The sequence below is a fragment of the Scyliorhinus canicula genome, chromosome 6 (genome assembly GCF_902713615.1).
Source record: "Scyliorhinus canicula chromosome 6, sScyCan1.1, whole genome shotgun sequence".
NCBI classification, from domain to species: domain Eukaryota; kingdom Metazoa; phylum Chordata; class Chondrichthyes; order Carcharhiniformes; family Scyliorhinidae; genus Scyliorhinus; species Scyliorhinus canicula.
The window spans coordinates 205,364,207-205,379,745 of record NC_052151.1 but is presented as its reverse complement, the minus strand read 5'-3'; the positions used below and the strand labels follow the sequence as shown (position 1 = coordinate 205,379,745).

General features: G+C 44.3%; 1 protein-coding gene across 5 annotated transcripts in view; it reads right to left on the bottom strand.

Annotated features, from left to right (window-relative positions):
• Positions 1-233: 233 nt before the first annotated feature.
• Positions 234-15,539, bottom strand: part of LOC119967822 (beta-1,3-galactosyl-O-glycosyl-glycoprotein beta-1,6-N-acetylglucosaminyltransferase 3-like) — a 41,490-nt gene continuing 26,184 nt past the window's right edge. For 4 of the 5 annotated variants that reach the window (XM_038800846.1, XM_038800845.1, XM_038800848.1 and 1 more), the window contains 2 exons: positions 3,012-4,107; positions 234-1,474 (listed from right to left, as the gene is read on the bottom strand). In XM_038800846.1, coding sequence (XP_038656774.1) covers positions 950-1,474; positions 3,012-3,785 — 1,299 coding nt within the window. In that variant the 5' untranslated portion in view covers positions 3,786-4,107 and the 3' untranslated portion in view covers positions 234-949. Of the gene's footprint in view, positions 1,475-3,011; positions 4,108-8,792; positions 9,103-15,539 lie in introns of all 5 variants that reach the window. The other variant, XM_038800844.1, reaches the window with a different exon arrangement.

Here is a 15,539-nt window from a genome sequence, read left to right as displayed (position 1 = left end):
ACGTTTGCCTTTTGTTTTATTCTATGCATTATTGCCCTTGAATGAATAACATAAAGGCAATCCAGTACGTAATTGTGCATTCAGTTCACATCTCTGCATTGCTACTCTAGGAGTACAACATGTAACTACCATCAGGGTGAGCCATATTTGAACCCTGCTGCATATATATTCATGACGTGGAGATGTCGGCGTTGGACTGGGCTGGGCACAGAATGAAGTCTTACAACACCAGGTTAAAGTCCAACAGGTTTATTTGGAATCACAAGCTTTCGGAGCGCAGCTCCTTCATCACGTGAGTCAATATATATCTATTTCATTACGTCGAATTCTTTCTTATTTTCTTTTCAAGGGTGAGGATAATTGCAGTATTCGTTGTGTGAATTATTTAAGTACACGATTGCCCTTGTCGGGATATTATGAATTAGGATTATCTTGCGGCGCCTGTTTCTTTTGTGAAGAACATGAATGAGTTAAGACAAAGAAGGGAATTGCACCATTTCACAGAAATGGGGAAAGAAGAGGCCAATTATTCTGAAATCAATAGAGAAAATATCTTAAATACTCAACAATTCAAAAACCGTCTATGTAGTCCTTCCAGATAGTAGAAGTCAACGGGTTTCCAATTCATTACCAAATTTCTCCAAACTTTCTTCACTCACTTTCATTTCATTCAGCAATCTATAGACTGTAACCTCAGGCACTCAATGGGATTCTCCTCGACTGCTCCATCAATTCTGTTCCTTATTGTCACACTAGAAATGCTGCATTTAAACAGTTCACATTACAGACACAATCGTGACAATGCTCCAGCGCAAATATTGCATTCTTGTCACTTTTCTGTTCATGTATGTCATATTACTGTATGATTATTCAGCACCGAGCTGCAATCAGCAATATTCATTGCTCCAGACCTCTTTCTGTGAATGATCCATTTCACAGCCATTGCCGCTCAATATTCGCTTCTGTGAAGCGTTGAGTATCGGATATATCCCTCCATGCATTCCACGGCCGTGTTGTCCACTTGCGGATCAAACTTGTTGGCAAACAGCTGTTCCTGTTGCATAATCCAATGCAGATCTCCAGACCCAAACACACATATTTGGTGCCTGTACTTTCCTGTGCAAGGCGGGTATAGTGCTCCTTTTGCTACATCACCAGCCAAAACAGCCCACTTCACTGCTCGCGTAACAGTTAAGTCTCTCCTATTGTCCGCTGGAGTGAAAGGTATGGAGCCGGGTATGCCCGGCATTCTCTGCAGCGTGGCCCAGACGTGTTCGTCGGGGCTGTAGGTGTCCTCGGACCACTTGAAGAACGCCTGGATTTCTGGGTTGACAAAGAGAGTTCTCACGAATTCTGAAACGACAAGAAAGTATGCACTCCCCACAAACATGGAGTGGTTTATGGGTGGAGGTCTCTTCTTTCGATTCGTTCTGACTACATTCCTACTGTTAGAATAGTGATATTCCCATCTTTTCTGAAAACCAACACAAAGAGAAACAATTCTCATTTTTTCAATTCCATCCGTATGTTCTCTACAGGATCAAAACTTTAACAGCACAGGTTTGAATACTAGCAATTTTACCTACTTTGTAAATGTTGCATATAAAGTGTTGGCGTGGGCCCAGAGCAGAAGCACTAAGTGTGTGTGTGTGTAGTGATTGCATACTAATTTGAATACAAATCATTTTCTAGGTACACACTAAACACTAACACAATATAATCCTGATTACATATAAATATAGCAGTTTATGAGGGATCATAGAGTTTTAAGATAACAGCCTAGGACATATTCAATACGTAATTTCCAAGGGCACACACAGAAACGGCTGCTTCTGCAAGACATTCATTATCAGTAGCTCCGAGCAGGTACCTTTAAGGAGTGCTGCCTGTCGTATCAGTCTGTAACGAGGATGAGATAAGAAAGTCTCAGTTTGTTAGGTATCAAGAAGACCCAGGGACAATTGATAAGGGGGTCTGGAAAACCTCTTGAGGGGATTCTATGCGTTCGGAACTCACCATGAAGCCTCAGGTTGCCTAGTAACCAAGAAATACTGGGCCTAGATAGCATCAAGTCGTTGGGCGGTGTAACTGTTGAATTGTATAAACTATGAATGGACTATATCTGCCGGCGTATTTTCCGCTAGCGCAATAAAATTAAACCGTTTGACGTTGGGAACAGACCTGAGCATTAAGTGATTCTTCTGGATTCATTCCTGCTAACAGAAATTTGTAATGCCCGGTGGCTGTAAAGACACATCGCTGAATGCAAACGCCGCTACGCTGTCACCAATTCCCCAGTGCAGGTGACATCATGAAAATACTGCACAATTGCCATCATAAATTGTTCGAGTTCTCACAGGCATCGAATTTCGATACGTGACATATTATACCGGGTAACAATTACACTTCAAATCAAAGTATGACAATACTTCAAAAACAAACAAACAAGGCAATGTCGGGTAATTGTTCAAAAGCAGGCTGCGCAAGTTGGGAAGCTAAAATTCAAACAAAAAATACTGGAAAAAATCCAGCAAGTGAGGCAGTATTTGTGAAGAGAAACAAAGTGAATGTTTCAGTTCGACATGAAGGTAAATATTAATTTGCCATATCTTTGGTCACCTTGAAAGAACGCCCAATACAGTTACTGTGGAAAAATGTTCTATATTTGTGACGGCATTGGAATGATTTCCAATGACTTAGGTCCTGAGATGGTCAAGTTGAACCCACCGCACCATTTCCAAAAAGTGAAGATTCAAGTAGTGTGACTACAGCCTAAAGGCAAGTATACTGCAATCATCTGATCTTTCAAAAATATCTATTGAATTACTTTTTACTAATTTAACTATTCTAATGCAGGGCTACAGGATATAAATATATCCAGATGGAGCGGGAGAGTGAATACGTGAGGGAGAGGGAGGTAGAAAGGAGGCCGGGAGGGAGAGCTGGTGGTTAATAGATGGACGGAAAGTCAGGTTGAAGGAAAGATACATCAGTTGACCTTAGCATTTCACCTGTTTGTATCCCGGTGGAGAGACTGACTCGATGACATTCGAACCATTCTTGGCCATGAGAATGTTGACAATATCCCTGTTGGTTTTCGTTGGAAAATCTTGCCCGCAGACGTTGATGAGGTATTTCCAGGGGACAGGGCTCTGCAGAAGTTCTTCCATACAGTTCAGATCAGCTTGAACACGGGACCATGAGGCATATGCGACCAACTCTGATTTCCCTACCTTGAAGACATTACTGAAACAGGAAGCTATGGCCCGCACCGCCCAGTGGAATCGTTTTGGAGACTTTCTGTCCACATGGACGCAGTAAATATTCTGTGGAGCGTAAATGCTCCTTAAGAGCCTCTCAAACATTTCAATGTTTCTATGGATCACCATAGAATAGGCGAGGGGGAAATCTCGTTCCTCAGTACTTAAGGGGAAAGTGATGTACTCCCGAATCTTAACGAAATTATCGCAGTCTCGGGTCATTGTTAAATAATCCATTTCGGTTAAGACTTTATATTTGTTCGCGATTGTTTTCGACTTCAGAAGAACCTTTTCAATAGTTTTGTGATCGCCACCAATTATCCTCCAACAATTCGAATTATTTTCTGTTAGATTGGGAAATTTATATCGTGCATTGTAACCTGATTTCCAAACGTTTGTGAATGAATATCCTCTCCAACAAACATATCCAAGAATAAGAATCACCGATAGTACGCTCAGGGTAGATGTCTTTTTCAGCTGCCTGCAAACGCACCGTGGAAAGCCTCTCATTGCGGTTGAATGCATGTTTAAAACATCATTTTCGAATACAATGTTCAGATTTAATTAATATGGTAAAACATAATTAGTGACATTTTGGTCTTGAAAATAAGAACTTTGGATTTAGTTACAGATAACAATTTCTTGTATTCCAATGGTCAACAACATGGTGTATTGAAATCTGAATGTCTGGTCTAAGGCAAGGAAGTGTTTATTTATTGGAGTTCAGCGGGCTACTCTGTTCAACGGGTCCCACTGGTGGCTACTGCCTTTTCCTCTGTTCTATGAGTCTTTTATTCAGTCGGTTTCTGCACCTGTCTGACTCTGTCAGACGTTACGAAGATGTGTTCTGTAAAATATTAAATTAATATGTAATCAGTTGGACAGATAGCGTTTTTCAGAGGTACATTTCTACTAATCAGAGGACACGTTCCTACAGCAACTATTATGTTGCAACTCAAGGGAAGATCAAGCCAAAATAGAAAGCGGATGATAGGCACAATGAACTAAACACTGCAGATAGCCTAGACGAATATAGGACTGCAGAGACGAAGTCGAAATGAAATATGGAAATGAAAGAGAGGGCACGAAAAACGATTAGCAGGTAAAGATAAAGAAAACACGAAGATTAATGGTAAACGGTTAGTTAAGAAAAAATGAGAACTATCAGAGTTGAAGATGGGAACTTGTGTGTAGTTGCACAGGCTGTGGGAAGGTTGCAACTGAATATTTTATCTCTGTGTTTGCAAAGGAAATAGAATATACAGGCATCGTAGTCCAGGAGGAACACTTTGAGATATTGGATGGGATCAGCATAACGAGAGCGGAAGTATTTGAAGGATTGGAATCCTTGAACGTAGATCAGTCGCCAGGGCCAGGTGGATTGTTTCAGAGGCTTCTGAAAGTGGTCAGGGAGGAGACCGTAGACGCTCTGAGGATGATTCTCCAATCCTCATGAGATACAGGGGAGGTACTGGCGAACTCGAGAATTGTAATCGTGGTCCCATTGTTTAAAGAGGGATCTAAGATAATGCCAAACAATTGTAGACCAGTTAGTCATACGTCAGTAGTGGGAAAATTACTAGAATAAGTCCTGAGAGATGGGATTCACTGTCACGTAGAAACGCATGGATTTGTTAAAGGCAGATCTTGCCTCACAAATTTGATTGGATTATTTGATGAAGTGACAAGAAGAGTTGGTGAAGATAGTGTAGTGGGTGTTGTATACATGGATTTTCGCAACGCGTTTGACAAAGTTCCACATGGAAGATTTGTCAAGAAAGTGAAAACCCATGGGATACAGGACAATGTGTCCAACTGCATAAAAGGTTGGTTCAGTAACAGGAAACAAAGTGTCACGGTCGATGGCAGTCCTTGTAAGTGGTGTTCCACAGCGTTCGGTGTTGAGACCCTGACAGTTTGTGTTGTATATTAACGATTTGGACGCGAACGTGAGGAGCACGATTTGGAAATTTGCAAATGACACAAAGATTGTCCCAGTGATAGACAGTGTAGAGCATTGCTATAATCTCCAGAATGATATAGACGGATTGGGGGAGTGGGTGTTAAAGTGGCAGATGGAATTTAACACGGAGATGTGGGAGGCCATGCATTCAGGGAGGTCAAACAGTTATAGGAAGTACACAAAAAATGGGAATATACTAAGACGGATAGACGAAGTGAGTGAGCATAAATCATAGAATTTACAGTGCAGAAGGAGGCCATTCAGCCCATCGAGTCTGCACTAGCCCTTGGAAAGAGCACCCTACTTAAGCCCCATGCTTCCACCTATCGCTTTATCCCCGTAACCCAGCAACCCCACCTAACCTTTTTGGACACTAAGGGCAGTTTACAATGGCCAGTCCACCTAACCCGCACATCTTTGGACTGTGGGAGGAAACCGGAGCACCGGGCCGAACCCACGTACACACGGGGAGAACGTGCAGACTCCACACAGACAGTAACCCAAGCCGGGAATCGAACCTGGGACCCTGGAGCTGTGAAGCAACTGTGCTAATCACTGTGCTGCCGTGCTGCCCACCTTGACGTACAAGTGCACAGGTTCCTAAAGGCAGCAGTTTGAGTAGACGAGGTTATGAAAACATATGTAATGCTCCCTTTCACTGGCAGAGGTATAGGATACTAAAGTACGGATATCATGTTGGAGGTGAGGTGGAGTTCTGGTTATCATATTACAGGAAGGATGTAATTGCTCGGGAGAGAGTGCAGAGGAGATTTGCAAGAATGTTGCCCGGATTGGAAAGCTGTAGGTAAGAGGAGAGATTAGGTAGTTTGGTGTAATTTTACTTGGAACGAAGAAGGCTGAGTGGTGAAAACATTGAGATGCACAGAAGCACGAGGGAAGAGATAGAGTGGACCGGATAACATTGTTTCCCTTGGTGTAGAATTCCAGAACCAGGGAACATTGATTGAAGATAAGAGGCAGAAGCTGGAGAGGGGACATGGGGAAGAATTGTCTTAGGCAGAGGGTAGTGGTTGTCTGGAATTCGCTACACGAGTTGGTACTGGAGGTAGAGACCCTAAACTCTTCTAAAAAAAAACCTGGGCCTGAACCTTGTGTTCTAAGCTTTAGAGTTTTGGAATGGATGTAGGAAGGTAGGATTAGAAAGGGCACCTGTCTGTCCTCGGTCTGGCATGGACAAGATGGCTGAATGGCCTATCCTAGGCTGTCACATTTTACGATTCTATGAGACACAGAGTCAACGGAGCTCTTGAGGAGAGGCCACGTGTTTCGGAAGGGATGTGGGATGTAAGAATAGTAGCTGTGACAATAATAGTTCTTCATTGCTGGGTCGAGAATATAAGAACATATGAACATAAGAACTAGGAGCAGGAGTCGGCGATCTGGCCCCTCGAGCCTGCTCCGCCATTCAATGAGATCATGGCTGATCTTTTGTGGACTCAGCTCCACTTTCCGGCCCGAACACCATAACCCTTAATCCCTTTATTCTTCAAAAAAACTATCTATCTTTACCTTAAAAACATGTAATGAAGGAGCCTCAACTGCTTCACTGGGCAAGGAATTCCATAGATTCACAACCCTTTGGGTGAAGAAGTTCCTCCTAAACTCAGTCCTAAATCTACTTCCCCTTATTTTGAGGCTATGTCCCCTAGTTCTGCTTTCACCCGCCAGTGGAAACAACCTGCCCGCATCTATCCTATCTATTCCCGTCATAATTTTAAATGTTTCTATAAGATTCCCCCTCATCCTTCTAAATTCCAATGAGTACAGTCCCAGTCTACTCAACCTCTCCTCATAATCCAACCCCTTCAGCTCTGGGATTAACCTAGTGAATCTCCTCTGCACACCCTCCAGTGCCAGTACGTCCTTTCTCAAGTAAGGAGACCAAAACTGAACACAATACTCCAGGTGTGGCCTCACTAACACCTTATACAATTGCAACATAACCTCCCTAGTCTAAACTCCATCCCTCTAGCAATGAAGGACAAAATTCGATTTGCCTTCTTAATCACCTGTTGCACCTGTAAACCAACCTTCTGTGCCTCATGCACTAGCACACCCAGGTCTCTCTGCACAGCGGCATGCTTTAATATTTTATTGTTTAAATAATAATCCCGTTTGCTGTTATTCCTACCAAAATGGATAACCTCACATTTGTCAACATTGTATTCCATCTGCCAGACCCTAGCCCATTCACTTAACCTATCCAAATCCCTCTGCAGACTTCCAGTATCTTCTGCACTTTTCGCCTTACCACTCATCTTAGTGTCATCTGCAAACTTGGACACATTGCCCTTGGTCCCCAACTCCAAATCATCTATGTAAATTGTGAACAATTGTGGGCCCAACACGGATCCCTGAGGGACACCACTAGCTACTGATTGCCAACCATAGAAACACCCATTAATCCCCACTCTTTGCTTTCTATTAATTAACCAATCCTCTATCCATGCTACTACTTTACCCTTAATGCCATGCATCTTTATCTTATGCAGAGGAACCGGGAAATTGCTTTCTGCATTTCATGGATTTCTTTGCCTTGTATTTTTGTGGACTCAGCTCCACTTTCCGGCCCGAACACCATAACCCTTAATCCCTTATTCTTCAAAAAACTATCTATCTTTACCTTAAAAACATGTAATGAAGGAGCCTCAACTGCTTCACTGGGCAAGGAATTCCATAGATTCACAACCCTTTGGGTGAAGAAGTTCCTCCTAAACTCAGTCCTAAATCTACTTCCCCTTATTTTGAGGCTATGTCCGCTAGTTCTGCTGTCACCCGCCAGTGGAAACAACCTGCCCGCATCTATCCTATCTATTCCCTTCATAATTTTAAATGTTTCTATATGATCCTCCCTTATCCTTCTAAATTCCAACGAGTACAGTCCCAGTCTACGCAACCTCTCCCGAACCATATTGAATAATTGAATGTTCTTATATCACTCATAAATGGAACCCACGTGGTTGCTTGATTTTTGCTTTCCCTCCGACACCATCAGAGATAGAGACCATTAGGTAGGGCAATCAAAATGACGCCATACAATAACTACCCAACCTCTCTTTATTCAGAAACCAATTAATCAAAGCTGAGATTTAAAGTTGTGATTTGAAAACCCCACCTGAGAATCCCATTGCTGCAAACCCCCAAATCTTAAAGGGAACAATTGAACAAACCAGCCACAACTTCAGTTGACTGCTCCAAGATGGAAAGGGATCCTATATCTATAACACATTTGTCGTTAATGCATAATTTCTTTCTATCCAGACTTTACTTGTTACTTGACCATATTTCTTAAACTTGTTTACCCTGCGGAGTTGTAATCCTTTTTACGTGCCTGTGAGCGTTATGTGCTTTGTTGCTTATGCACTATTTGGTAGCTGGATATTTTTGAACATTTCAAACATTTAATAATGATTTCTGCATCATTACCTGACTGTTTTGTATGCAACAAAACTAATTCTTCCGCTGTAATCTAACGAGTCTGGTTGGAATATTATTTTCACTGAACTACGTACTGGCAAAATACATATTAAACTGGAAACTCAACTCACTTTTCAATCCAACTCTGCTACAACCAACATAAGAATTCGACAAAGAGAGGAGCAAGTTTCCCTCGCTACCTGGCCGCAATATTGCTCTTTGATCTTCAGTGGATCTCAGTGTTGCAGGTGCTTTCAACTGAGATTCAATCTTTGCTTTCCAAAGATGCTGTTGCTGGATTTCTCCATCGTGTATTTGGTGCCACTGAGGAGACATTTATTAGGGTCCATTTTCTTGTTTGGTAACGAAGGCAATCACAAAAACGTTTCTTCAGTGAAAACAGGAGAAGAATTGGCGTGGATCCCCTAAAGATTCCAGCTCCTAAACGATTCGTCGGAGACAATTGATTAAATTATTAATAAAGACTAGATTGATCGGGATTAGTGACAAATATGGGCGACAAAATGAAAATAATATCGCCGCCCCCTTTACAGGCTTAAAACTAATGAATTATTTTAGGAATATATGCACTGTTAGATTGCAGCCCCAGTACTGCCACTGAGGCGACCCAAGTACCTCAGTAATCGAATAAAAAACAGTGACGATCTATTAGTAGCCCCTGACCTGAAACATTAACTTTGCTTCTCCTTTGTACCATAAATAAGGAACAACTCATTTTAGTGGGAGAAGAGTTGGGCACAAAGAAAGCACGACAGATAAATTGGTTGGCTAGAAAACAAACAAATGTGACATTCGGAAACATATCTTCCAAAGTAAAAGACTTGTTGTTGGGAATGTGGTGTCGGGAAAGCAAATGAATAAAAACGAATGCGAAAATATCCCAAGGAAAACTGGATTTTAAAAATTGGAAGGAATAACTTCACTTGGCACTGGAAAAATAATGAAGCAGCGAGTCTAAATTGATAAGGGTACCAAAAAAAAAGTCAGAGTCAAGACGAGAGAACTATCAGTCTTCTGTTCTGTCACATTATATGAGGTTCAAATTGCAGAGTGAATGAGCCGGACTTCATAAATTATTAGTTTGTGTCGCTGCTTATTTCTTTCACTGCATTGAATCGATTGAAGCAAGGAAGATTTGGTATTTACAAGGCTCGAGCCCAGGCTTTTGTTTAGGCCCATATCTCGATAGTCTTTGAGATTCTTATTTTCATTATAGTAAATTTTCTATCGGGCCATGTTTTAGACTATAACGGTCAAACGTAATGAAACATCAATGCGTCTTTATTTCATTACCTTAGCTATTTATTTCTCTTGGATATTCGGCGGGGTGGCGGGGGGAGGGGGGAATGAACAGTCTCAAACCTGCATGAGTACCTCGCAAGCTACTGTAGTGGCGTCATTTTGATTGCCCTACCTAATGGTCCCTATCTCTGATGGTGTCGGAGGGAAAGCAAAAATCAAGCAACCACGTGGGTTCAATTTATGAGTGATATAAGGACATTCAATTATTCAATATGGTCCGTGATGAGACAGATGCGGAAAAAATACAAGGCAAAGAAATCCATGAAATGCAGAAAGTAATTTCCCGGTTCTTCTCAACCCAGCAATGAAGAGCGTGGGGGGAAAGTGACTCATTTTCCAGTGGAGTTGCATAATGGTCCAATGATCTTGGAATTATCTGCTCGGAACGTCTATTGAAAAGCAGACGGAACAATAAATCATAGAAATCGAATATTTAATGTAATACGTTTCAGTCAGTTGGAATATAATGTCTTCCAAGTGGATTGGAACCAAAGCTTTGGAGCAATAATAGTGATTAGACAGTGAAAGGCCGACAACGCAGCAGTCAATTCTGTTATAGAGTAGTCTCCTTCCAAAGATGGAGAAAGGAAGGGCGTCCAAAGAGGAAACCCTCTGGATAACTCAATATTTAGATGTTTAAATGAGACAAAAAGGAGGATGATGACAAATGTAAGGTTGAGAGCACGATTGTACCAGTAGGAACACGGGTCGTACACAGGAGACCTAAACCATATGAACGTTTCACATGAAAGGGAACATAAACATATTTTACAGTGATATAAATACGAATAGGATAGTAAAGCAAGGGTGCAAACAAGTAAGGAAAAAGTAAGACGCTTTTGTGGATGCTAAATAATTTATTTTACTGTGTTTGCTGTGAAGAGTAAGGGGAAATCTGCCAGTAGCGATAAGAGTAGCAGTAATTCGAGATAGAATAAGAAAAGGGACTAGAAATGTTACGAGCCCAATGAGCTTCCCAACTAGGCTGATCACCTGGAATGTGTGAGGGTTAGATGGGCCAGTCAAGAGGACACGTGTGTTCGCGCATCTTAGGGGAATGAAGGCGGACGTGATAATGTTACAGGAGACCCACCTTGAAGTAACTGACCAGATTTGATTGAGAAAAGGATGGGTCAGTCAGGTCTTTGACTCGGGACAGGATTCAAAAACTAGAGGGTTTGCGATCCTGATCAATAAGCGGCTGGTGTTTGAGACTGGTAGAATAGTTTCGGATGTGGGAGGTTGGTACATTATGGTCAGTGGGAAACTGGAAAAGGTGCACGTGGTATTAGTAAATGTGTATGCGCCAAATTGGGATGATGTGGAGTTTATAAAGAGGATGCTGGGGAAGATACCGGACCTGAACACGCACAGGTTGGTCATGGGAGGGGACTTCAACACAGTTATTGACCCTGGCTTAGACCGGACAAGCACGAAAACGGGCAGGGTGACAGCAATGGCAAAGGAACTAAAAGGGTTCATGGAGCAGATGGGGGGGGGGGGGCGTTGAACCGATGGAGATTTGGGCTGCCGAGGGTGAAGGAGTTCTCCTTCTACTCACAATTGCATAAAGTGTACTCCCGGATCGATTTGTTCATTTTGAGCAGGGCCTTACTGGCAGGGGTGGTAGATACAGGGTACTCGCGATCACAATCTCAGACCATGCTCTGCACTGGTTTGACCTGCAGGTTAGTAAGGACAGTAACCAGTGCCCGCACTCGAGGTTAGATGTGGGACTTATGGCTGACGAAGGGGTGTGCCGGCGGCTGAGGAAATGTATTCAGAACTACTTGTAGGTCAATGACACGGGGACATTTCAGCAGCGATGGTGTGGAAAGCACTGAAGGCGGTGGCAAGAGGGGAGCTGATCTCCTTCTGGCCCATAGGGAGAAGGTGGACAGGGCAGAGACGGACCGACTGGTTAAGGACATACACAGATTGTTAGGAGGAATGCGGAGACCCCAGAGGCAGGGATTTTATATGAACGGCGGAAGCTACAGGTGGAGTTCGGCTTGTTAGCCACAGGGAGGGTGGTGGAGCAGCTGAGAAAGTCGAGGCGGGTGATTTCTGAGTATGGAGAGAAGGCCAGCAGACTGCTTGCACAGCAGCTTAGAAAGAGGGAGGCAACCAGGGTCTTAGGGAAAGTAATTGACGGGGATGGGAAACTGTTTGGAGATTCAGCAGGGGTGAATAAGGCGTTTAGGGATTTCTACAGTAGGCTGTGAGGTCGGAACCCCCTACAGGGCCGGAGGGGCGGAAGCACTTCATGGGGAGGGGGGGGGCTGAATTTCCCAAAGGTGGACGGGGAGCTGGTAGAAGGGCTGGGGGCCCCCGATCGGGTTTGAAGAGATAGTGGAGGGTCTGAAGGCCATGCAGTCTGGTAAAGCCTCGGGGCCCGACGGGTACCCAGGGGAGTTTTATAAAATGTTATCTAGGATATTGGGGCCAGTGTTGATGAGGACGTTCAATAAGGCAAGGGAAAGAGTGGTGCTGCCCCCGACGATGTCATAGGCCACGATTTCACTTATTCTGAAGCGGGACAAGAACACCGGAGCTGTGTGGGTCCTACAGGCCGATATCCCTGTTGAATGTGGACGCCAAACTGCTGGCCAAAATTTTGTCCTCCAGGATTGAGGATTGTGTTCCAGATATTATTGCGGAGGCCCAGACGGGTAGGCAGTTGGTGGCCAACGTAAGAAGGCTGTTAAATGTGATAATGATGCCCCCAGAAGCAGGGAGGTAGAGGTAGTATAGTAATGAATGCAAAAAGGCTTTTGATCGGGTAGAATGTGATTATCTGTGGGATGTACTGGGGCTGTTCGGATATGGGCTTTATTGGTTCGGCCAGATTGCTGTGTCAGATCCCTGTGGCAAGTGCATGAACGAATAGGACAACATCGGACTATTTTAGACTGCACCGGGGAACGAGACAGGGATGCTCCCTCTCTACACTGTTGTTCGTGCTACCAAAAGAGCCATTGGCAATTGCTCTGAGAGCCTCAAGAGGCTGGAAGGGGCTGGTCCGGGCGGTTTGGGGGGGGGGGGGTGGAGCACAGAGTCTCGCCACGTTCAGATGACCTGCTTCTGTATTTATCGGAATCGTTAGAGGGGATGGAAGAAATCATGAGGATTCTAGGGGAATGTGGCCTGTTTTCGGGGTATAAGCTAAATATGGGGAAAAGTGAGATGATTGCAATCCAGGCGAGGGGACAGGAGAGTCGATTGGGGGAGCTGCCGTTTAGATTAGTAGGGGGAAGCTTTAGGTACCTCGGCATTCAAGGGGCGCGGGAATGGGATTGGCTGCATCAATAAAGTCTGGCCAGGCTAGTAACCAAATGAAGGACGATTTTCGGAAATGGGGCGGGCTCCAGTAGTCATTAGCTGGGAGGGTGCAGACGGTGAAGATGACGAGATTCCTGTTCGTGTTTCAATGTCTCCCCATCTTTATTCTTCGTCCTTTTTAAAATGATCAACAAAGTGATCTTTGGCTTTGTCTGGGCGGGCAAGACCCCGTGGGTAAGGAAGGTAATGCTTGAGCAGAGTCGTGGAGAGGGCGGGCTGGCGCTGCCAAATTTTAGTAACTATTAGAGGGCGGCGAATATAACCATGATCAGGAAGTCGGTGGTGGGGGAGGGGTCGGCATGGGGGCGTATGGAGGCGGCTTCATGTACGGGCACCAGTTTGGGTGCATTGGTAACTGCGCCTCTGCCATTCCCGCCGGCACGGTACTCCACCAGCCCCATGGTGGTGGCGGCGCTGAGAGTCTAGGGGCAATGGAGGAGACATGTGGGAGCAGAGGGAGCATCGGTCTGGTGCCCAATCTGTAATAATCACTGGTTTGCCCCGGGAAGTATGGATGGGGGGTTCCGGATATGGCAGAGAGCAGGGATTGAGAGGATGGGGGATATGTTTAAAGAGAGGAGCTTTCCGAGTATGAGGGCGCTGGAGAATTTTGGGTTGGCAAAGGGAAACAAATTCAGGTATCTGCAGGCGAGGGACTTCCTACGGAAACAGGTGTCAACCTTCCCACTCCTACCATTAAGGGGGGTTTAGGTCGCTTTAAGAGGGTGGGTAGGAGAAGGGAGCATCTCTGACATTTACAAGGAACTTATGGGGTCAGAGGAGATGCAGGCCAAAGAGCTGAAGCGCAAGTAGGAGGAGCTGGGAGGAGAGATAGAGGATGGTCTATGGGCGGACGTGTTGAGTAGAGTCAACGCGTCCTCAACATGTGCCAGGCTCGGCCTGATACAATTTAACGTCGTTCAGCATGCTCACATGACAGTGGCCCAGATCAGCAGATTCTTTGGGGTGGAAGACAGACCTGCAAAATGTGCGGGAGCACCAACGAACCATGACCACATGTTCTGGACATGTCCGAAGGTTAGGGGATTTTGGCAGGGGGTTGCAGATGTCACGTCAACGGTGTTAAAAACAACTGTGGCACTGTGTCCAGAGGTTACAATTTTCGGGGTGTCAGAAAATCCAGGAATTCCAGGAGGAGAAAGAGGCAGACATTCTGGCCTTAGCTTCTCTGGTAGCCCGGAGATGGATACTATTTACTTGGAGGGACTCAAAGCCCCCGAAGTCGGAGACCTGGCTATTGGTCATGGCTAGCTTTCTCTGTTTGGAGAAAATGAAGTCCGCCTTGAGAGGGTCACTGTTCGGGTTCGCCCAGATGTGGCAACCGTTCATCGACTTCTTCGTGGGAAATTAATCGTCAGCAGAAGGGGGGAGGGTGTGGGGAGGGGGGGGGGGTTAGTTTAGCTTAGAGTGGGGAGGTAATAAAGGTGGGAGAGTAAGGGAGGGAGACGGCTTTTGCACTATATTTATAATCTCATGTACATTGTTTATTGTGTTGTTATAATACCAAAAAATACCTAAATAAAATGTTGATTAAAAAAAAATGTTGCGAGTGTTCAGACAGGAATGATTCGCTCCCAAAGGGATGAATCATAGATTCATATGGGAAGTAAGGGTGTGAGTTGCAGTGCTCTGTTAAAAGATTCCTAATTTGTTTTGGATATGTCTCTGGTGTCAGTGGATTGGAAATGTTACCCATTGTGAATACACTCCATCATCATGTTGTGTGGATCTATTACTGTAATAAATGGGATAGGTTTCAAGAATGTCTCGCAGCCCACATCTGTATATGCATGTGACGCTGTGCGCCACCTTTTGCGGTAAAACTGTATATAACCACAATTGGTAAGCTAATGCCTGGAATATACCCATCAAACTGGAACCATCCTGGTGCGGAAGGTAATGCCACGGGCGAATTAAAAAATAGTTTCAACCAAGTTAACCAGGCTAACCAGTCAAAGAGTAAGGTCCATTAAGGACCAAGGGGGAAATCTGTGGGTGGAGCCAGAGGGCAGTGGTCGGGTGTCGAACGAATATTTCACATCTGTCTTCACCCAAAAAGAAATGTAGGGGTAGTTATGGAACTGGGAGAGAGAGAGATTATGAAGTTATTGAGAAATTGTCATAATGAGTGAGAATGTATTGGACGTATTGGGGAACAGCTAATGTGTTCCCACTATTGAAGAAATATTGGA